Raw genomic sequence first — 21,788 nt, 5'->3', positions numbered from 1 at the left:
CAGCTTCCCGGAAGCGGGGGGCGGGGCGCGCGGCGGCCTCGGCGGGCGGGGCGCGCGGCGGCCTCGGCGGCGGCGGCGGCGGCGGCGGCGGCGCGCGCAGGGCCTGACGGGAGCCACGTCTGTCCCGGTCGGGGACTGAGCCGCTATTGGCGTCCGGGCCGCGATCGGGGGCTGCTGGGAAGATGGCGGACTCGGTGGCCCGCCGATGAGGAAGCCGCGGAGGGAGCCCGGCTCCCGGGCCCCGAGACCGACTGAGGGAGCGACCTGCGCGGGGCCTGGGGAGTCATGTAGGGGTGGCATCTGCGGGGCGGGTTGCGGGCGGGCGGCGGGAGTTGGCGTCGGCGACCATGACCACGGTCTGCTGGCGTCCCCGGGCTCGGGTGGGTGTGGGGGTCCCTGACACGGCCGACTCCGCACCTTTGCAAAGCTGCGCGCTCGGGCTCCACGGGCGCCCCGCGAGGTGGGCGCTGCGTTCTCGTTTCACGGGTGAGGAGGCTTGGGCTGAGAGACGAAGCCACTTGTCCAAGGTCATGCCGGTGGTAAGCGGGAGCGCCCAGCATGGAACCCAGGACCGCCGGCTGCGGAGCCCGCGTTCCACCCTCCTCGCCGCTGCCGCCTCCTGCGGGAGGGGGAGGTGGTCGGGAGGGCGTATCGACGGGGCCAGTTGGGCTCCAGGCTGGGCACGACCACTAACCCGATTCGTGACCTCAGGCTTCACTGCCTTTCCTCTCTGGGCCTTGGTTTCTCCACCTGTGAAATCGATGTAGTGCCAGCCCTGCCTACCACCTCATAGGCGTGTGTAGAGGACCAGAGGAGATACGCAATGCATGTGGAATTGCTTTGTAAATATCACTGTGCCGCGTACACCGAAGGTGCCGTTTCAAAGGATGGAAGGAGGCAGAGAGGGGCGGGGTGGGGAAGACTAGAGCAGTCTCCAGGAAGAGTGAACATGAGTCTGGGTTGCTCCGACCCCAGGGCCCTCTGAATTGGGGAGCGAGGTAAGGAGTAAGATAGCGGGTTTTCCTCCCCTTTGGAGAAAACCTCACCCCCTTTTCTGGGCTGCCCCTCAGGGTCTCCAACACCAAACTCCATGCTTCGAGTCCTGCTCTCTGCCCAGGCCTCTGCTGCTCGGCTCTCTGGCCTGCTGCTGCTCCCACCAGTACAGCCCTGTTGTCTGGGGCCCGGCAAGTGGGGGGACTGGCCTCCTGGAGGAGGCCTCCATGCAGGCCCCGTGCAGGGGCTACAGCGGCTTCTGGAACAGGCGAGGAGCCCGGGGGAGCTGCTGCGCTGGCTGGGCCAGAACCCCACCAAGGTGCGCGCCCATCACTACCCCGTGGCACTTCGTCGTCTGGGCCAGCTCTTGGGGTCTCAGCCACGGCCCCCTCCTGTGGAGCAGGCCACACTACAGGACTTGAGTCAGCTCATCATCCGAAACTGCCCCTCCTTTGATATTCACACCATCCACGTGTGTCTGCACCTTGCAGTCTTACTTGGTGAGGAGGGTGTCTGGGGGTGGGTGGGTGTTAACGGAAGAGTAGAGAAAGAGCATAGAAGACCCGAGATCACTGACAGAATTCACCTCTCAGGCTCTGCCAGGAATGGCGCATACCCTGGCACGCTTGCTGCCCCTCCCGTCTTCACAGCAGACACCAGGAGTCCACCAGCCTTCGTTCCAGCTTAGCTAGGGTGCCAACCCTGATTCCTTCCAATACAGTGCTCTAGAAAGCCACTATAGCGTGTCACCATTGGCATGAGATGAGAACTCACTTGCCATCTTTGTATAAGGCCTTCCCCACAGACCGTCCTGATACCATACGTTCACATGGCGTTTCACCTTTCTCCAGTGTTTCCACTTACACTGTAGCAACCCTTCCAGTCCAGAACGTGGAGACGTGAGAGGTTGGGAATTCACCCACTGAACCCCAGGACTGGAGCAGAGCAGCTCTCCGTTACCAGGACTGCCTCCTCTGACCCTCTCCCTCTCAGGCTTCCCGTCAGATGGGCCCTTGATGTGTGCCCTGGAGCAGGAGAGAAGGTTCCGCCTCCCTCCGAAGCCACCTCCCTCTCTGCAACCTGTCCTGCACGGTGGGCAAAGATTGGAAGCTGCTCTGAGCTGCCCTCGTTTCCTGAGGCATCCACGGCAGCATCTCATCCGCAGCCTGGCAGGTGCTGGAGGGGACTAAAGGCAGGTGGCGGGGAGGGGCCGAAGAGGAGGCAGGTGGTGGTGTCTGGGCTAAAAGGTGTCGTCCAGATCTGGCCCGAGGGTCCAGCATAATAGGCTGTTTTTCACAGAGGCCAGGCCGGAGGAACTGACACCCCACGTGATGGTGCTCCTGGCCCAGCACCTGGCCCGGCACCGGTTGCGGGAGCCCCAGCTTCTGGAAGCCATTGCCCATTTCCTGGTGGTCCAGGAAATGCAGCTCAGCAGCAAGGTGGGATTACCTCCCGCCCTGCCATGCTCCTCTCCCAGCCCTCCTCAGGCACCGTGTCAGGCCCAGCCCCCCATGCAGCTTGACCGGCTGCTCCTTCCTGCGGCAGACAACCAGCTAGGCTCTCTGCTCTGGCCCCTGGGGGTTCGTCTTTGCTCAGACCCTCTTGGCTTGTCCACCTACCCAGCGTGTATGCCTGGTTCTCTGCAGTTCTCCAAGCACTCGGCGCTGTCTTAGCTTCGTTGAGCCCACTCCTCTAAGTCTTCAGGGCCGGCCCCCACAGCGACGTCTCCTCTACTGGTTTGATTAATCACATGGGGCTCAAGACACTGGTTACGCTGTCAAACTTCTGGTGTGTACGCCGGGGTAGAGGGATCGTTCTGCCTTTACAGAGACAGCAGCTTGCAGGCCAAGCCTCCCCGAGGCTCAGCTTGTGGCGGATACCGGAGAACTGTTTCGTGCGGGGTGAAGGGCTGCTCTTCCTTCACAGGTGGTACAGAAGTTGGTCCTGCCCTTTGGGCGGCTGAACTACTTGCCCCTGGAACAGCAGTTTATGCCCTGCCTTGAGAGGATCCTGGCTCGGGAAGCAGGGGTGGCTCCCCTGGCTACTGTCAACATCTTGATGTCACTGTGCCAGCTGCGGTGCCTGCCCTTCAGGGCCCTGCACTTTGTCTTTTCCCCAGGATTCATCAACCACATCAGTGGTGCGCGGACAGGAGGGCTGGCTGGGTCCCCGAGGGCCAGCGGGCAGGGGCGAGTGGGGGTGGGGCCCCGCAGCCCAGCGAGCCTCCGGCCTGCTTTCCCACAGGCACCCCTCACGCCCTGATTGTGCGGCGCTACCTCTCCCTGCTGGACGCAGCCGTGGAGCTGGAACTTCCAGGATACCGGGGTCCCCGCCTTCCCCGAAGGCAGCAAGTGCCCATCTTCCCCCAGCCACTCATCACTGACCGTGCCCGCTGCAAGTACAGGTGGATGGGGCAGCCTGGGGGAGGGGAGGGGACCAGCCTGCAAGCAGCACAGAGTAGAAGAGCCAGGGGGACCCTGAACTGTCCGTGCTCGTGTGCCCTAAGTGGTCACGGGAGGGGACAGAAATGGGCCTCGGGACACGGAAGGCATTTGCCCAGGGTGGAGAAGCGTGCAGGAGTGATTTAGGAGGAGACTCTCGAGCCTTTCCATATCGGTGTTCCCCCTCCCCTCTCAGTCACAAGGATATAGTGGCGGAGGGGCTGCGCCAGCTGCTGGGGGAAGAGAAGTACCGGCAGGACCTGACTGTGCCTCCAGGCTACTGCACAGGTGAACCCCAGGTGGGGTGGCCCAGCCCGCAGGGATACAGAGCCGTGGCTGGAAGCCAGCGGCCCTTTCTCTTCCTCCCTCCAGACTTCCTGTTGTGTGTCAGCAGCTCTGGTGCCGTGCTGCCCGTGAGGACCCAGGACCCCTTCCTACCATACCCTCCCAGGTCCTGTCCCCAGGGCCAGGCTGCCTCTCAGCCCACGACCCACGACCCGGCCCAAAGGTAAGGGGAGAGGGCGGAGGAGCCTCCCCTGCCTCTGTGGACAGCGCCCTGAGCTATGGTCCGCCCCCTCCAGGGTGGTGCTGATGCTGCGGGAGCGCTGGCATTTCTGCCGCGACGGCCGAGTGCTGCTGGGCTCGCGGGCCCTACGGGAGCGGCACCTGGGCCTGATGGGCTACCAGCTCCTGCCGGTGAGCGGCCCCTGCCTCGCCCTGGGAGAGACTCCACGCCGTCCTTTCTCCCCTCAGCCCACGGGCCCTGTGGGTAACGTGCTGTCCTCCCCCCCGCCCCCCGCAGCTGCCCTTCGAGGAACTGGAGTCACAGAGAGGCCTGCCCCAGCTCAAGAGCTACCTGAGGCAGAAGCTCCAGGCCTTGGGCCTCCGCTGGGGGCCTGAAGGGGGGTGAGGGGACACACACGGGGCTCAGGATGACCCTCCGATGGGGGGTGGACGATTTGCACTTTGGCTTTCTCTGTTTCGGTTTCTCATTAAAATCCCTTTCCTTCCTCATCTTGCATCTTGTTTCTGGGACAGGGAGCGGGCTGGGTTCCCCCACCTCTTTTCCATCCGTGCCCCCTCCCCATACAGAGACAGAAGGCCAAGGATAGGTGGGGGCCGAAGCACTTTACTGTGGGGGGGGGGTGAGGATGGTAAGGGGACTTTAAATTATTCACTTAAATAAAAATGAGGGAGGGGAGGGGGAGAGCACCCCCCAGCCCCTGTTCCCTCTGTCCGTCTGTCCCTCGGCTGTCGGTCCAGGCAGCGGCTACACAGGCATGGGCATCTCATTGTACTCGTCCACACCCTCCCGCTCATCGAACACTGGCTCCGCCTCATTAGCATCCAGCTGTGGGGGTGGAGGGAATCAAGAAGGTGGATCCTGACCTCAGGCTGGAAGGGGACAACCCCAGAGGGCGCCGGCGGGGCTGGTGGGGAGGGGCAGGAGGCCTTACACATTTCATCTCTCGCTCGGTGAAGATTCGGGTGAGCACCACCATGCGGAGCGGCACTGTGAGGATGAGGATGAAGGGGAAGGCCAGGGAGGCGGCTGTGGACATGACCGCCCAGAGCAAGGCCAAGCAGAGCAGCTGCAGGGCTGTGAACAGGTGCATACGGAGGGTCCGAACCTGGGGGTGAGGCGGGAGGAGACACGTGAGCCCAGGCTTCTCCCCGGCCTCGGAGGGCCACCCGGCCCGCCACATTCAGGAGGCCCGCCGCATTCTTCCCTGCACAGGGGTGGGGATGGAAGTGCCTTCCTGGGTGCTTACCAGAGCTGCGTCTGTGCAGACTCAATGGCGGCTGGCCCAAGTGGGCAGGTGGGGTGCCGGAGGGTATGACCCCCCCCCCCACCCCACAGACCCGGAGGAGCAGAGGCACGGGGCTTTTCAAAGCGGGCTCTTACCTTCTTGACGTAGGTCACATCTGGGTGGTGTTTGGGGGGCATGAGCAGCAGGTGCAGCCGCTCGTAGAACTGGATCCCGTTAAGGGAGGTAACTCCCATGTACAGAAAAATTCCAAAGAGCACAGCCAAGGGGATCTGCCGGAGCAGGTCCCCAATAACCAAGGAGAGGCCTGGCGGGGGGGGCGGAGAGGGAGGAACGGCTGGCACCAGGGCTCCCCATCCTCAGAGACCCGTCTGGGAAGGGTGGGGGCAAGAGGTGGACATACCCACAAGCAGGGCGACCAGCAGCCCTGTTACCCGCTGCTCCTTGACCTCCTGGATCTTGGGCTTGTCCCCAGGTGCCACGGCCTTGCTCATGACGGTGAGCGCGTTGGCGTGGGTGACGGAGCGGACAGTGGCGGCAGCCAGCCAGGGCAGGCCGAAGAGGGCACAGATGCCTCCCATGGCCACGATAAGCAGCAGGTCCAGGTGGAAGCCGGAGCCCTTTTGCAGCATCCGCTCCTTCTTGGAGATGATCAGCCTGAGTGGGGACAGGCACTCACTGACGCCCTGGGACCGGCCTGGCACAGAGCCGTGTCTTTCCAGAGCATCCAGCCAGTAGCCTCTGTCTGTTTTTGGAAGCTGGTGGTCCCTGCCCATCCCGTCAGGATAAGGCCTCTGTCACGGCTGAGCCTTCCCCAGGCCACCCTCCCTGCCCTTCAGGACAGCTTCCGGTCCGTACTGCGCCCATCCCAGCAAACGTCAGTGGAACTTTCTATTGTCTACAAAATAAACTCTAGGGGCCAGCCAGGCATCCTGGGCTCCCCCCACCCAGTGCACCCATTATCTCCCAGCCTGGCTGGGGTTCCCTTCCGTGAATGATGTGGTTCCTGTCCACAGGGCGCCCTCCTGGCTGGGACCACTCACGTGGTGATCTGAGTCTCCATGAAAATGAGGATGAAGACCAAGATGGCGGGCAGCAGGCTGGCAACCATCATCCACACGGGGAAGGAGCTGTTCTCCCCCAGAGGGTTGATGACCCAGCCCCGCTTTTCTGGGGCTGTCACGGAGAATCCACTGGGCACGCTCAGCTTCTGCAGGATAGAGGTGGGCCTGGGGGTCGGTGAACCTTGGAGGGAGAGCCCTGAACTGCGACAAGCAGGGTGAATGCCGAGGGCCTGCTGTGGCAGAGGCCTGGTGTGTGCCCAGCTGAGAGGCAGGGGCTGGGCTGGAGAACATCTGGAGCCGGGTGCCAGGCAGCACCCCCTCCCTGCTGCGTGTGCTCCACCTTACCTGGGTATAGGTGTCCTCAATACTGTAATCCACAAGCACCATGATGAGGATCGCGATGGGCACCCCAAAGTCCCCAATCACCCGCCGCACCTGTGGGCAAGCACCGTGCTCAGGCCCCCCGCCTCCCTCCAGCCGTGACTCAGTCACCCTTCCTGGCCCCCCGCTTCCACCTCCCTCCGGCATTTCAGCCCACACACCCGGCCAGGGAAGAACCGGCTGTTCTTGAATTTGCGCAGGAAGAAAGCGATAAAGAAGGTGCCGGCCATGAGCACCAGCGACAGCAGGGCCGTGTTGGGCTGGCCCCGGGGCCTCCCCTGCCCGGCTGGCACAGATGAGCTCCCATTCCCCGGGCCCAGCGTGGCTCCTGCCCCGTGCCACGTGGTGTTCTCGCCGCTGTCTGCCTCAGAGCTATTGGAGACGGAGCAGCCGTGGAGGGGGTGTTCCTGGAAGATCTGGGGAGAGGACAAAGGACTCCATCAGTGAAACTGGCAAGATTTCTGGGCCTGGATGTATGCTGAGCGGGGCAGACGGGATAGGGGATGGTGGGCCTGGCCTCACAGGGGTTGTCCTGCTGATCAAGAAAATGGCTGAAGTCGCCAGCTGTGAGCAAGGGAAACCGGGCATGAAGAGAGGGGCTCGTCTACTTCGGGCAGCTGCAGACTACAGAGGGGCAGAGTGCAGGGCGCAGAGGACCGCAGTGGCAGTCTCCTAAGCCTGACCCAGGCAAGGGTCTGGTGCCCAAGCCAGGACTCTTTGTCACCTTGGGGGCGTTTCTCTTTTATGCTTCTGGGTTGTTTGCCACTTCAACAAAAGGACGTATTACTTTTGTTATTAAAGCACGTGTGAGTGGGGCGCCTGGGTGGCTCAGTCGGTTGAGTGTCCGACTTTGGCTCAGGTCATGATCTCACGGTCCGTGAATTCGGGCCCCGCGGCGGGCTCTGTGCTGACAGCTCGGGGCCTGGAGCCTGCTTCGGATTCTGTGTCTCCCTCCCCTCGGCTCCTCCCTTGCTCACACTCTCTCTCTCAAAAATAAAAAGATAATTAAAAAAAACCAAAAACACGTGGGTTTTTAAGATTGACGTGCAGCTCCAATATGTGTGTTGGTGGTGACAGGGAGGGTGGCAAGGGGCCAGGAGGAAGAACCAGCCCGTGCTCTGTGGGCTCCTAAGACAGCAGCCCAGGGGAGCTTCGGACAGCTTGGAACCTCACACCCGGAAGCGAGAATGAGAGACGGGCAGGATGTGCCCTGGCTCCCTCTGGTCCCGAGGCCTCACCCCTCCCAGCCCTGTTCTCAGCAGGGCCTGCTCACCTTAATCAGCTTGTAGAAGGTCTCATAGATGAAGATGAGGGAGATGAGGAAGGCAAAGATCTCCTGGGTGAACCGGGAGACAAAGCGCACCAGGAAGCTCCCCTCCAGGGCCACCATGAGCAGGGCCAGGAGCACCAGCCAGAAGCCGATCCACACGCGGCCCACCAGGTACTCCAGGTTGTTGCTCCTGCAGAACTGGGGGGGCGACCGGTCAGGTCCAGAGCCCGGGGGGCTAACAAGGCGGGCGTGTCGGGGAACAGGAGGGGCAGCTGCGGCGGGGCAGGAAGAGCCACCCCCCAGGTAGCCTGCGGGCCCTTACCGAGAAGAAGGCCTCCTCAAACACCAGCAGGGGCCCAGAAAAGCCGATCACCAGCAGCGGCTGGGCCCCCAGCAGGCAGAAGATCACACCCTGGAGCGCCGTGGACATGATCAGCTCTGACACCCCAATCAGGTCCTGAGTTTTCTCTCCTGGGGTGGCAGGGAGCAGCTCAGGAGCTGGCAACCAGGGCCCTGTGCGTGCCCTGCCCCCACCCGAAGCCTCTCCTTACCCAGCAGCCCCCCGAAGGTGATGGCAGGGGACAGGGCCGCGAAGTAGATGAAGATGACGGCAGCCAGGCACTGGGGGTCAAGCGCATCTCGGAAGTCACTCAGGTAGTGGGGATAGCGGCGCCGCACGTCCCGGATCAGGCCCCCAAAGGGCCGGCCCGTCCGCCGGAGGGGATCGTCTTCGACTGCGCCTGCCGCCTCTACCATCTGCAGGAGCGCTGCAGCCCAGGCCTCCGTCAGGGCGCCCGCCGCGGCCCCTCTGTGCTCACCCCGCTCCGCCACGTACACACGGACCCCAGCCGGAGCCCCCGAGCCCCCGCGGGCAGCCCGCTTCTCGCCCCTGGCCCGCACTGGCCCATACCCTTATCTTGGGCCGACTTGGGCTCCAGTCCCGCCCCCGTGGGCAACAGCCGGCCCTGCTCCTCTCGCTTCTTGAGCATCTGGCGTTGGAAGTGAGCGACGGATCGCAGCAGCTCCTCGCCCTGCACCTCCGAGGGCGGCAGCACCACGCTGCAATCCAGGAAGGCGTTGATGGCGGTCAGCAGGTCCTCCCGCTCGTCTGCCAGGTAGGCTGCCTCGTGGAATTGCTGTCAAAGCAGGCAGGGGACCGGTGAGGGCACGGGGCGAGGCCAAGGGGCCCGGAGCAGGGCTGGGAGAGACCCCCGGGGGCGTCCCGGCGGGCGCTGGGGAGGGCCTGACCTTGTCGGACATGAGGGTAGAGATAGAACGGCCGATCTCGTGGTAGTCCATGTTGGCGCTGCTCGGGCCCAGAAGCAGGAAGAGGAAGCGCACGGGCACGGGTACCTCCAGCACCGCGTCCAGCTCCACGGCCTCCCGCAGCCGCACGAAGGCCATGGTGGGGCGGGAGAGGAACTCCACGCAGCCTAAGGGCACGGTGCCATCACGGGCAGGAGAGGGCACGGGCCGCCCCCCGGCCCCTGGTCCCCAGCCCCAGGGTGGCACCGAGGCAGGCGTGGCCGCCGACACCCCTGCCCCCGAGACTCGCCCACATACCCACAAGGACCACCGTGGCCTCGGCGTTCTCGGGGATCTTCTCCAGGAGCTTCAGTTCGTGCTTGGACTTGGAGCGAGTGATGCCGGCTGGCGGGGCTGGAGGTGGCAGCTCCCGCTGGAAACACGGAAGAGCGGAGCTCAGCCCTGCCGGCCCCAGCCCCCACCCCGCCGCCCCACCCGGCGTGTTCACACCGGGCTCGCTCGCAGTCCCTCGGCCAGCCGTTGGTGGCTGGGACCTGAGCCAGGTAGGGCCACTGTGCCCCCTCACCTCTCGTTCCACCTCTAGCCGAGTCTCGGGAACGCCTCCGATGAGAGGCTCAGTGACATGGGGGTCGCTCTCGGCCCCCTGGCCGTGGTGATGCCCTAGCAGGGAGCCCAGGGAGCCGGCTGAGATGTTTCGAGGGAAGGAGAAGTCCTTCTCATCACTCGGGTGGCTAGAAGAGCAGAGGGCGGTGAAGGAAGGAGAGCGGTGGCTAGGGCAAGGGTCAGGCAGGCAGGGGCAGCAGTGGGGAGGGGGGGTCTCACCTGTGTTTCAGCAGCAGGGCCCGCAACACGTTGGCTCTGTCTTCAGCCTTGATCTGGTCAGAGATGACCATCTGCTCCACCACCTGGTGGGCCACCCCAGGCAGGGTCTGCTGGTCCAGGTCCAGAAGCACAGCCCCTGGAACAGGATGGCACTCAGGGGCCTTCATCCCCAGGCAAGAAACGCAGCCAGGGGGCGGAAGGGAGAAAGAACCAGGGACAAGGGGCCAGCTAGGTAAGCATGGTCCCAGGAAGGTGCGCTGGCCCAGAAATCAGCGAGCAGGGCTCCAGGCCCCAGCCCCATCACCTCTCTGACCTGTTCCTTCCAGCACTCTCTCCCACAAGAACATCGTGGGGCTCAGCAGAGGCCACCGAGGCAGGGCCCTCCCAGAGGCCCCTTCCAAGGAGCGCACAGCCTCAGCTGGGGCACCCCAAGCCGTCCACTCAGACAGGGCCACTTTTTTTGTTGTTAGAAAGTTCCTCCTTTCAGCGAGCCCCACGCTGCCTCCCCTAACATCCACTCTAGGGTCCTAGTTCTGCCCTCTGAGTGTGACACAGCCCATCTGTGGCCTTGAGTCACCTGAATATGTCACCCTCCGCCCCGAGCTCCTCGACTTCCCCAAGTCCAACAGCTGCTCACAGGACAGTTTCCAGATCTTTCTCCCGGTCACTGCTCTGAACGACTATTTGATACAGAAATGGAAGTCCTTTCAAAAGCGACCAGGTCATCTGTCAAGGTCACTTGCAGGAACACAGAACCAAAGAACGGACAGAACCAAAGACCCCTGAGCAGCCAAAACGGATTGCAAAGTCCTGTGATAAAGCACCTGCACTGTGGCACCTCATACAAAGCCTGCAAGCCTCGCTCAGAGTCTATTTACCCCTGGTTTTGAAATAATTCTGACAGAAGGTTTCTGAGTCCCCAGCTGCATACAAATAGGCCTTCTGACAGCAACCGGGAGTGACTTCCCCAGCGGGAAGGAGCAAACAAAGAGCAGAAATATCAGACCTAGACCTCAAGACTCCTGCATCTTATTTTTTTAGTGGAATTTACATAGCCTGTGGGGCCCCTGACTGGCTCAGTCGGTGCAGCATGTGACTCTTGATCTTGGGGTTGTGAGTTCAAGCCCCACACTGGGTGTAGAGATTACTTAAAAATAAAAATCTTTGAAAAAAAAAGAAAAAGAAAAAGAAAATTCACGTAGCCCTATAGATTAGATCATTTCAGAAAAGTTTCCATCAAAATTCTTTAAAAACATGTCAGCATCCCAAACATACCAGCTTCAGTTATCTGAAAACATCACTTAAAGAAGCCATTTGCTAAAAATCCCAGATAACAGAGAGTTGTGTCAATCCTGCCCTGCAATCACCAATGACAGAGCCCAAGAGGTGACAGGCTATATGACATCATGAGAAGAGAAGGCTCTGTCCTGAGCTCTGGTAACATCATACACTGTGCTGGTTAAGACAAATTTGGGGGGGGGGGGAGGGGGGCGGGGGTATGCTTGAGTGGCTCAGTCGGTTAAGCATTTGATTAGGTCCTGATCTCACAGTTTGTGAGTTTGAGCCCCACGTCGGGGTCTGTGCTAACAGCTCAGAGCCTGGAGCTTGATTTGGATCGTGTGTCTCCCTCTCTCTCTCTGCCCCTCCCCTGCTTGTGCTCTGTCTCCCTCTCTGTCTCAAAAATAAACAAACATTTGGGGCACCTGGGTGGCTCAACTGGTTAAGCATCCGACTCTCGATTTTGGCTCAGCTCATGATCTCGCAGTCCATGAGATCGAGCCCCACATCGGGCTCCACACTGACGGTGCGGAACCTGCTTGGGATCCTTTCTCTCCGCCCCTCCCGCACTCGCGCTCGCTCTTTCAAATTACATACGCTTAAAAAAATATTTTAAAAAATAACACGCCGCAACTAAAAAATAATAAAAATAAATAAGTAAATAACCATTAGGAAAAAAAAGAGATAAATTTGTGGGTTTCTGGTCCTCAGAGAACAGGCTCAGTCAACAAGATTTACCTGGGATGAGGATGGGGCGGGGGGGCAGGGCAGGTTACCATGGGCCAGGGTCCGGCGGAGCTCGAGGAGGCTGCGGAAGGACAGGGAGGCCACGTGGGGCTTCCCCCAGCGCTCCGTCTCCTCCTCCACATCCTCCTCAAATTTGATCCAGCGCGCTGTCTCCCGCCACTGGGGCTCCTGGTTTTTGTCCAACAGCAACTCATTGAGCTCCACAAATACCTTGGGATAAGATAAAAGGGCACGACAAGGTCAGAGCCAGTGGAGTCCAGGGGCTGTTCTCCAAGACAATCAGTGTCAGGGTGGGCGTGTGACCCGGCACGGGGCATGGCACGCAGGCACGGAGGTACATAGGTACGGAGTTCCCTCCTCTGTAAAACGGGAGTAGGAATACCCACCTCAAAGGCCTGTTATGAGGATCGAAAGAAAAAGTACACAAAACGCTCGGCACCGTACGTGACGTAGTAAATGCTTGATGAACGGTCACCACCCACGCCCCCCGACACTGGAGCGTCCTATGCTTCCACGTCTACACGTTCAAGAACTGACAAAACTGGGGCGCCTGGGTGGCTCAGTTGGTTAAGCGTCCGACTTCAGCCAGGTCACGATCTCGCGGTCCGTGAGTTCGAGCCCCGTATCGGGCTCTGGGCTGATGGCTCAGAGCCTGGAGCCTGTTTCTGATTCTGTGTCTCCCTCTCTCTCTGCCCCTCCCCCCGTTCATGCTCTGTCTCTCTCTGTCCCAAAAATAAATAAACGTTGAAAAAAAAAATTTTTTAAAAGAACTGACAAAACCGACTGAGAACCACAGAAGAGCAGTCACCGCTGAGGGCACTGAGCAGAGGCGTGAAGGAACCGAGTGCGGAAAACGCTCTGTGTCCAGGGAGAGTTAGCCAGGTGTTTCCGTGTGCAAAAAAAAAAAAAAATCACCGAGCTGTACGGTCAGCCCCAGCGCACCTCCCTGTATGCTGTGAGACCTCAATAAAAAGGTCAAAAAAAAAAAAAAAAATCCACTGGAAGGGGTGGGATTCAAGACCAGAGCCCTGGAGCCTAACATGGACAGCGTCACTAAGTAACAGCGATCCTGGCCAATCGCTGCCCCTGACTGATGGCTCGTGCCAGCTGGGCTGTCATCTTCACAGGTGTGGAAGGCCCAAATGAGCACAGGTGACTGGATTCCGAAAAATGACACGTACGGCTCTACAGAGCCACGTCTGGCCCAAAGGGTCCTCAAGCTCCTCACTGCCAGCTGCCAGGAAACGGCCACAATATAGAAATGAATAGGGTCTAAGACGTGAAACAGAATCCTCACACCCAACTCAACAACGTCAAGGATTCTCGTGTAGTGTACAAGCCTCACAACTGCAGATGGCAGTCCTGGAGTTTGAAATTATTGCTGGGGCGAGGGCGGGGGGCGGCTGTGGGGAGAAGATGGACAGGGAGATGACAGAAGAGCATGAAGTAGAGAACAGTACCTCGTGAGGCTTGTGGGGAGCCCGGGGCCGGGTCCGAGGCGTGGGGCCAGGCTCTCGCCCTTCCCGGCCACCCTGCCCAGACGCTTTGGCATTCTTCCGCACCAAGTGCCGACGCACTCCAGGAACGTCCTCGAACCGGTGGCCTGCGGGAGGCAGAGGAACGGTGTCGGGCTCCCCCTTTCTCTTACGCCCCGTTCCCACCAGCATGGGGCATGGCCCGCGCCCAGCACTCACTCTTCATGAGGTCTAGGTCAGCGGTGGCCAGCGTCTGGGCCTCACTCTCGTCTGTGGGGACTCGGGGCAGCAGAGCCTGCTCAGCCCCAGTCATGCTTCCAATACGCCTCCTCTCCTGCAGGTTGTAGCTTCGGTGCCCAGGCTGCGCTTTGGGCTGGGGGCGCCCGGAAGCTCCCCCGTCATCACCTCCTGCCGCGCCACTGGCCACAGCCGCCACCTCTTCCGCCGGGGCTCTGGACCGACAGAGCAGCCGTGAGCGGGAGCCACGCAGCAGGATCCTGGGAAGGGGACTCCAACCAGACCTCCTGCTCCCGCTCCCCGCTCTTGGTGGGTGTGGGCGTGGAAGAGTGAAGATCCCAGGAGCGGATGCAGCATTTAAATCTGGCCCTACCCTCTCCTGGCCGTGCTGCCGGAGCAATCACACCGGCTCCCTCCAAACATAAACTGCTCAGCAGCAAAAGAGAGCTGGGGCCAGCCTCCTGGGGTGTGGGGCAAGGTGGTGCCGGGAAACGCACCTAGTACAGCGCCCCCCGCCCCCACCAAGCACACCCCTCGCCATGGACCCAAAGAGGGTCACGCGTCCAAGTTCCTAACCAAATGGAGTCAAGTACGTAAGAACGGGCCTTTAAAAGTATAGACGGCTCCCTGGAGGTCATGAGAACACAAACGCCTTGTCCTTACAGGTGCCAGCTTCTGCTCCTGTCCCCCAAATCAGGATGCCCCCTTCCTCTCTACCACTGCCAGGGAGCCCAAGCCCTGCCACGTCATCCTAAACGGCTCCTCCCCAGCCCCGAGCCCAGGTCCCGAACGAGGCCCTCCTGACAGGCTTTCTCTCCCAGTGTCCACCCACCCCTCGCCCCCGGGCTCTTGGTTCTGTCTGCACCCCTGCCCACAAATCTGACCTACTTTTCCAACGCTACGCTCTCTCTGAGGCTCCTCCGCCTCCCACCGGCCCCTGGGCTGCCCGCCAGCTTGTGCCCCCGTGCACACGGCCCATGTGCTGCCTGCAGCCTCAGAGAGCCGTGGAGCACGCCCTTCTGTTCCCCACAGCCCTTCACACTGCCTGGCACCCAGAAAACAACAGGTCCGTGATAGTGGTGACCTTGAGACCCAGGGCAAAGTGGTTTCCTCCAACAAGCCTTTTCGGGCTGACACCCCCAAACTCCAATCCCCCGCTGATACCGCCTAAATCTGCCCTTCAGCACAGTAACTTTTCTGGTGCCACTTCCCAGGAGCAAAAGGGGCTTCTCCTCGTCTTCTCGCGTCTTTGGAGCCCCAGGGGATCCTCGGAGGTTACGGATCCAACCCCTGATCCAGTGCTCGCTGCTCTACCTGAAGCCACAGGTGCAGGAGACGCAGGTGGGGGGTGGGGGGCGGCCTTAGCCTGCACACCTGTTCTGTGCCAGGCCAACCCACACTTCGCTTTCATTCACACCACCCTTTGATTCCTGCAACCGCCTTGCGAGAGAGGTTCTATTCTTCTGCACATGGAAAGGCTGAGGCTGAGAGAGGCCGTACTTGCCCAAAGGGGCAGGGCTGGGATTTGAGCCCCCAGTCTGAGGATCCTGAGGCTGGTGCTTTTTTCTTCTTTTTTTTTTCCTACATCACCTCACTGACATCAGGAGGGTAAGTCTCTGGGGACGCTTACCCAGTCTGGGCCCCTCTGCTGGCCCGGGGAGCCCCCTCCTGGTGGGGCAGCGGTGGAGGAGGGGATGGACTGGTCCTCTCTGCCTTCCGGTCGGGGCCTTCATCCTCCTGGAGAAAGAACTGGAACAGGAATCCATGAGGGCAGGTGAGGCCAGGCTAGGGATCCCGGAGGCACCCCCAGGAGCCCTGCCCCCACTCACCTGAACCGAAGAGGGTGTGGAGGCAGGGGACGGTTGGGTAAGTGCCCGGGCCCCCTCGGCCTCACTGGCCTCATCCTCATCTTCCTCCCCCTCTTCAATGGTGGGGGTCTCCCCGGTAGGGGAGGCTCCAGGGCGCCTGCGAGGCTTCCTTCCCAGGCCCTGGGGGGTCTTGCGGCGGCGGGCGTCCGGAGGCAAGTGGGCAGACAGCGGGTGATGGATGTGGTGGGAGGACTGGCGGTGGTCTACAGGGAGGAGGGGGCCTGGATGCAGGCGAGGCGCAGCATCCCTCCCCTCCCCTGCCGCCCTGGTTCCTCCCACTAGGCCCCCCCAGCCCCTCCCCTGCTGGACAGTCGAGCCCAGTGCCCCCGCTGCCCCCTCACATTCAAAGTCTTCCTCCCCATAGCTGCGGCCTGGCTCCTCTCCTCCTCGAGACCCAGCCTCCTGCAGGATCTCCTCAAACCGCTCCACACCCAGGGTGCGGTGGAGTTCATCCTCCTCCTGCTCGGGGAACCCAGGCGCTGCAGAGCCCAAGCTCTCTGGCTCTGGCTGTGGGGAAGAAGGGGTGGAGAGGACACACGGGGGCTCACCAAGGGTCGTACCCCGAAACCCCACCCTGTGCTGAGCTGGGGATCCAGGACCCCCCCCCACCAGCAGCCTTCCCCTCAAAGGCCAGGACTATCGCGCCTGGCACGTGTGCCTGTGCCCGTTCCGGTCCGTTCTAGGGCAGGTGCAGAATCCTGTGGATCCAGCCCCGAGGTAGGGCAGGGCGTGTGAACTGGCCAGTTCACATGGCTGCTGGTGAACAAATCCCCTCTGGCTGGAGAACAACTATCGAGCCTGAAAAGTAACTTCTGGAGGTGCCCAAGCTGACTGGCCGGGACTCTTCTGAGTCAAAGTGAAACCAAGCCCCTGGATAGGAATGCAACGCTTCACCTTGTAAGGAATTCCCCCCCCCCAAACACCAACCCCAGCGGCACCCCACCGAGCCCAGGGCCCCTCAGCCGGCTCCTAGCCCCGCCTCTCACCCCCTCCCCCACCTGAGTCATACTGCAGGAGAGGAGCAGCGGACTGCGGTGGCGGCGATGCTTTGGAGAGCTCAGCCTAGCTAAGCAGCCTGCTGCCTAGCCACAGTCTTTGTCCAGCCCCCACCACCCCTGCCAGTCTCAGCTCCAGGCACCGCCAAATATTTGCTCTAGAGCTTCTGGACCTCAAGGGCATCGGGATCTCCAAGGGCGGGGTATGGAGCCCCCTCCGTGGCGGTGCCAGTGGCCAGAGCAAGGGGAGGAGGACTAAGAAGAAGGCGGGTCCTGGAGAGACACCGAGGTGGGGACAGGAGCAGCAGGGAGTGGCAGGGATACTGGATACAAGATACAGGGGTCGGGGGGGGGGCCCCCCCGCCCCGCCACCGCCCATCTCGGCAGCTCTAGCCCGTTCCCCAAGCGCCGGGCTCCACTCTCACCAGAATTAGCAGCAGGAGGAAGGCGGCAGGAGGTGGCTGAAGCGAGTGAGCACAGGGAGCTACCCAGGGTGGGAACAGGGGGGTCAAGAGCCCCTCGCACCTGAGGCCGCAGGAGGAAGTCCATGGCAGGCAGGGGTGAACTCGGGAAGGAGAGGGAGGGGACCTGCCCGTGCCCCTTCCCAGTCACGTGCCCTGCTGGGCCAGATGACCAATAAGGGGCTGATTATGGCACTTGGGGTTAATCATTACACTCCTCAGGAAAATCAGGAGGGGGCCACGTGGGACGATGGCCACGTGGGGCGGGGCAGGGCGGGCCTGGGTGGCACGTGGGGCCAGGGGCGGGGCTGTTGCTGCAAACTGCCCAGAACCACTGTGCTAGGGTGCTACTGCCTCTAAAGCTGGGTCAGAGGGGGTCGCCAGGTTACAGACCCAGGGTCCCCAAAGTTCCTCTCTCTCTGAGGCTAAAGAACCTCCCAGGTCTTCAGGAGACAGCCTCCACTCCCACTCCACTCCACTTCCACGGGACTGGAAGTAGCATGACCCCCCTCCAACCAATACGCATCCCAGACCCCAGAGACCCCAATAAGGCCAGGGGAGGGATGGAAGCGCCCCTCCCCAATCCATCAGAGGCTCCCCTTCCTCCAGAGTCTGCCTACACACACACACACGCACATGCACACACAGACACACACGCACACACCCGTTTGATGTGGACCCTCCGTCAGAGCACCTGTGGCCGTGGGAGGAGCGGTGAGGTGGGCTGGGCAATACTCACAGTACAGAAAGAATCTGCGCCCGAGGCGGGGCGCCGGGGGGCGCTGCTCATGGCCAAATCTTAGCCCTTTTCACTGTCACTGCGGCTTTCAGGGCAACAAGGCGGCGGCATAACCTGAGCAGGGGGAGAGGACCGATCACGTGAGAGCAGGCCTCCAGGCAGAAGTGCCCCGGCCTTGCTCAGCCCCCCAACATACACCCCGCCCGGGGAGGGGGGGAAAACAGGTCTCGGGGATTTCCCGCCAGCTGGCACTGACCGGTCTCCCTGTGGCTCAGGATCCTCTAGACTAGGAAGGGTTTTAGGGTGGCCCTTAGAGGCCGGAGGGCAAAGAAAAAAGTTACTTATAGGAAGAAATGAGAAAAACAGAGAGGAGAGGACTGAGGCCAAGGAGGCCACAAAAGGCCAAGTGACTAAGGGAGTCCAGGCCCAGACCTCCAGAGAAGGCAGCAGAAATCAGGGTGGGGAGTGGAGGAGAGAGGGGGAGAAAAGACAGGCTGAAAAGGCAGAATCAGGAGCAGTGACTGGTGGCACCCGATGGGGGCTGACCAAGAGAAGAGTATCCTGGGGAGAGGCAGACACCCTGTGGAGCAGAGTGGGGAGAAGGAAAAGGAGAGACTGGAGGGAGCCCCAAACAGCAAGCAAGGGGGTGGCAGAGACACCAGACCCAGGGCTGGGAGGAGACACAGGACTGTGCCCCCTCCCCTGATGAAGTTGCTCCCTGGGGGGAGGGGCAGGAGCCCAACTCCACTCACTCAGTGGGAGGGAGGAAGGGAAGACAGCGGGCAGCGGGCACTGGCAGGACTGAGCTTTATAATGGGGGAGGGGCACGTGACGGACTGGGAAGAGGGTGGGCACAGAAACCCTGAGGTTCTGCCCTAAGGGGCAGTCCTGATCCCTCCCCTCCCCTAGGCGGGAGCCAGGAAAATATGAGTGTCAGGGCTGACGCCCTCCTGACTGTGACTGTAGGGGTGTCTGGGGAGGGCACTGTGTGTGTGGTGGGGAAGCAGAACAGTTGTGGTTAAGGAACCTGACCAGTGCAAACCAGGGTACTCATTCCTAGTGGGGAAGGCGGGGGCGGGGGGGCACTCAAGGTTCTCCAAAGTAAAGTACTTAATAAGTTCCCCAGTGTGTTGTTGGGGGCGGCGGGGGGGGGGGGGGGGGGGGGGGGGAGGGGGACACAGTGTCCCACTTAGGGCAAACTCGGCATAAGACAGGTCAGTGGAGGGTCAAACAATATACATCTGGGGGGTCAGTCCAGGGTGGGGAGCCGGGAGCAACACATTCTTGGCAAGCACTCCCACTCAGCTGACGTTCTCTTCACCTCCCCCTAGCAGGCCTTCAGCCAGATCACGTCTGGTGTGGGGGAGAGGGGCACAGGGAGGCCCCCCCCACCCCGGCCTGAGAAGGACGTGTGGTGTCTTGGGCACCTGCAGGTGCCCCACTCCCACTTCCAGGCTGTGCCCTCAGTGTACTCCTCCACCCCCCGCCTCCCACCCCCTCCCCGCCGTCCCAGAACACAAAGCAGCTTCTGTCCAGAGCATCGGTGCCGATAATCCGGGGTGGGGGCACATTCCGGGACCAGCCCCGACCGGCCCGGAGGATTAGCATCTCCCCCACCCCTGCCCAAGGGATTAGCACCCCGGACCCCCACTTGGGCATTAACCACCCCCCAAGTGAACTCGCACATTCCACAGCTCTTCGACGTGTGGCTGGTGGGGGTGGGGTGGGGGCGGAGGGAGGAGGATAAAGTGGATTTCAGGCAGCGCCGCCCCCACACTCAGCACCGGCTCCCCACCCAGACAAGCCAGCCCCCCCCCCCCCAGTCAGGTCCAACTCTCCAGGCTCATCTTTCCCATCCCCACCCAGGTGCTCCCTCTTCTGCCTGACCCCTTGTCCTGACCTGACCCGACACCCCCTCCCTTCCCAGCTCCGCCTCCTAACCCGGAGGTCGGGGGGAGCGGCCTGGGGCGACCCCCAGGCTAAGGTACCCTGGACGGGCCTTAAGAATAGAGCAGGGGGTCTTAGGGAGGGGGTATCGTCTGGAGCTCGCCCAGGAATTGGGAAGGCCGGCGGCTCCTCCCAGAGACTACCCTCTCCTGGTGGCAGGGGGCGCGGCACCCTCGATTTAGGTAACTCTAAAAAACGGACCCCAGATCCCGCTCCCGACCCACACTCCGCGCGCCTCCGCATCCTTCTCCCCAAGACCTCGCTTCCCCGCGCCCCAGTCTCCGCCCCTTCCTCCACTTCCACTCCCTCCCTGCTCTGAGTCCCGAGTTCCCCCCTTTCCTTCCCCCTCCCTTCCTCCCTCCGCGGCCCTGGCCCTCCTCCGCCGCCACCTCTCCGCTTACCCGCTTGCTCTGGACTTCGTGCCCCGGGGGTCTCAGGGTCTCTCCCCCTTCTCCGGAGCCCTCGCGCGCTCCCGACTACTCCCTAGTGCCCACCTCGGGGCGCACCCCCGCCGCTCCCAACTTCTCCCAACTCAACTTTCCCCCGCGCCGCGGGCAGGCCAGCCCCCTGCGTGCGCGCCCCCCCGGCGCACCGTGCGCGGCCCCGCCGCAGCGGGTAGGGAGGCGGGGAGCCGGGGCCGAGACCCGGGACGGAGGCGCGCTTCCAGACACCGCCCCGCGCTGGGAGCCCGGCGCCCCAGCGGCCACCCTCTCTCCTTCGGCTCAGTCCCGTGAGGCCGCCGCCCGGGCTTCCCGGCACGGGACTTGAGCACCCTGAGGACGCCGTCTCTTGGCCGCATTAGGCACCTCGGGGCGGAAGGGAGCCCGCCTTACGCTGGGGATCCCAGGCAGGAAAACGGCGACACAAAAATGATCGGGAAATTCCGGGCGGAGGAACTTGAAATAGAATGCATCGGGGTCAAGATTCTCCCCCTACCACCCCCCTCACCACCCCCTCCCCAGTAATCCCCACTGCCTCCAAGAAAGGCCGCGTCTTTGCCTGGGGGACGGGAGGGGGTTGGCGATAGGGGTGATTGCTGCTGGAGGTTGGATTCCTATTACCCTGAGCTGACCTAGACTTTTCGAACCGGGTACTTGTGCCTCCGAGAGATTTCCCTGTGGCGACCTCCCTCCTCGAACCCTATTATAATCATCCCCTGCCATTAAAGATCGCTCTGTGTATTTCTGGTTTTCTCAACTCGATGATAAATTCTTCCAGAGGAGCAGTATACTTTTCTTTTTAAAATTTTTATATTTTTTAGTATGCCACCAGGTGAAGCACAGCATTGTGTTTGCCGAAAACGGTCTGGTCTAAACGAGTTAATCAACAAATGTTTAGCACCAACTATGGTTTGGGTGCTGAGGAGTGCTGTTTGGGGCCGTTTTTGTCCAGTTCACAGCCCTCAAGAATGCAATCATGAGACAATTAGAGAGGAGAGCAAGAAAATCTATAATCAACTCCTTAAGGGATGAGGTCAAGGCTGCTGCAAGTATAGCATCTGTCTGTGCTTCTGTCTGTTGAGGGCGGTAGCCGACCTGCCAGTCCTCGGCCACACCCTGGTTGACTCCGGTGGGCCCGGGCTCTCCAGACGGGTATGGGGGGCGGGGGTGGGGGACTCCCAGTGTTCCAGCCAGCTTGCCTTGGGGTGTCACAGTGTAGCGAACGGCTGGAGTCGGGTGGGCTCCGAGACGACACACGGGGCCGAAGGCAGAGAGGGGTCTCTGGCGTAAGTTAAATCCAGGGGCACACCTGCCTCTCTTCCCAGCCTTGTGGTTCAGCTGGTCCCTGTGAAGTCATCACCAAAACATGGCTCGGAGCCATTCCCCAATCAATCCTGAGGTCTCCAGATGGCCTGGGGAGAGGTGGAAATCCGTAGCGCGATTGTCAGGAGGTCGTTGGAACCTCGACACCATCAGTCGCGTCAGAGCGCAGCTATCCGGGCCGGGGATGCAGGCCGCCAAACCCCAAACCCCAGAGAGCGCCCCACCCCCACCCTACTGCATTCTGGATGTGTAGTCCCAGAGAAACCCTTTTC

At 61.6% G+C, this 21,788-nt stretch overlaps 2 protein-coding genes across 6 annotated transcripts; one reads left to right on the top strand and one right to left on the bottom strand.

The window, feature by feature from the left end:
- The first annotated feature begins 76 nt into the window (after positions 1-76).
- FASTK (Fas activated serine/threonine kinase) lies at positions 77-5,044 on the top strand. Of its 4 annotated transcripts, none has more exons than XM_045053025.1 (11): positions 77-287; positions 1,071-1,493; positions 1,987-2,166; positions 2,293-2,432; positions 2,920-3,133; positions 3,238-3,397; positions 3,631-3,733; positions 3,829-3,942; positions 4,016-4,130; positions 4,237-4,340; positions 4,917-5,044. In XM_045053025.1, the coding sequence occupies exons 1-10, from the start codon at positions 206-208 to the stop codon at positions 4,332-4,334; spliced, it is 1,629 nt and encodes a 542-aa protein (XP_044908960.1). In that variant the 5' UTR covers positions 77-205; the 3' UTR covers positions 4,335-4,340; positions 4,917-5,044. The 4 variants fall into 4 exon arrangements, with proteins under 4 accessions (XP_044908960.1, XP_044908959.1, XP_011278942.2 ...); XM_045053024.1 differs by having other exon boundaries at positions 80-287; positions 3,631-3,722; positions 3,807-3,942; XM_011280640.3 differs by lacking the exon at positions 4,917-5,044 and having other exon boundaries at positions 80-287; positions 3,631-3,722; positions 3,807-3,942; positions 4,237-4,344.
- On the bottom strand, positions 4,544-20,330 carry SLC4A2 (solute carrier family 4 member 2). Of its 2 annotated transcripts, XM_023250732.2 has the most exons (23): positions 20,155-20,330; positions 17,807-17,920; positions 15,953-16,118; positions 15,573-15,814; positions 15,374-15,492; positions 13,726-13,958; positions 13,492-13,634; positions 12,061-12,241; positions 10,007-10,142; positions 9,750-9,915; positions 9,482-9,596; positions 9,167-9,351; positions 8,829-9,054; positions 8,470-8,685; positions 8,241-8,389; positions 7,922-8,116; positions 6,810-7,064; positions 6,613-6,702; positions 6,247-6,413; positions 5,607-5,860; positions 5,341-5,510; positions 4,892-5,065; positions 4,544-4,785 (listed from the first exon to the last, which is right to left on the bottom strand). In XM_023250732.2, exons 2-23 carry the CDS (start codon positions 17,855-17,857, stop codon positions 4,705-4,707), a joined length of 3,714 nt encoding a protein of 1,237 aa, XP_023106500.1. In that variant the 5' UTR covers positions 17,858-17,920; positions 20,155-20,330; the 3' UTR covers positions 4,544-4,704. The 2 variants fall into 2 exon arrangements, with proteins under 2 accessions (XP_023106500.1, XP_019681580.1); XM_019826021.3 differs by lacking the exons at positions 17,807-17,920; positions 20,155-20,330 and adding an exon at positions 17,132-17,170.
- Between the last annotated feature and the right edge of the window lie 1,458 nt (positions 20,331-21,788).

This window comes from Felis catus, chromosome A2, assembly GCF_018350175.1.
Source record: "Felis catus isolate Fca126 chromosome A2, F.catus_Fca126_mat1.0, whole genome shotgun sequence".
Taxonomy (NCBI): domain Eukaryota; kingdom Metazoa; phylum Chordata; class Mammalia; order Carnivora; family Felidae; genus Felis; species Felis catus.
The sequence above is the reverse complement of the archived record's forward strand: the minus strand, read 5'-3'. Positions and strand labels throughout refer to the sequence as shown.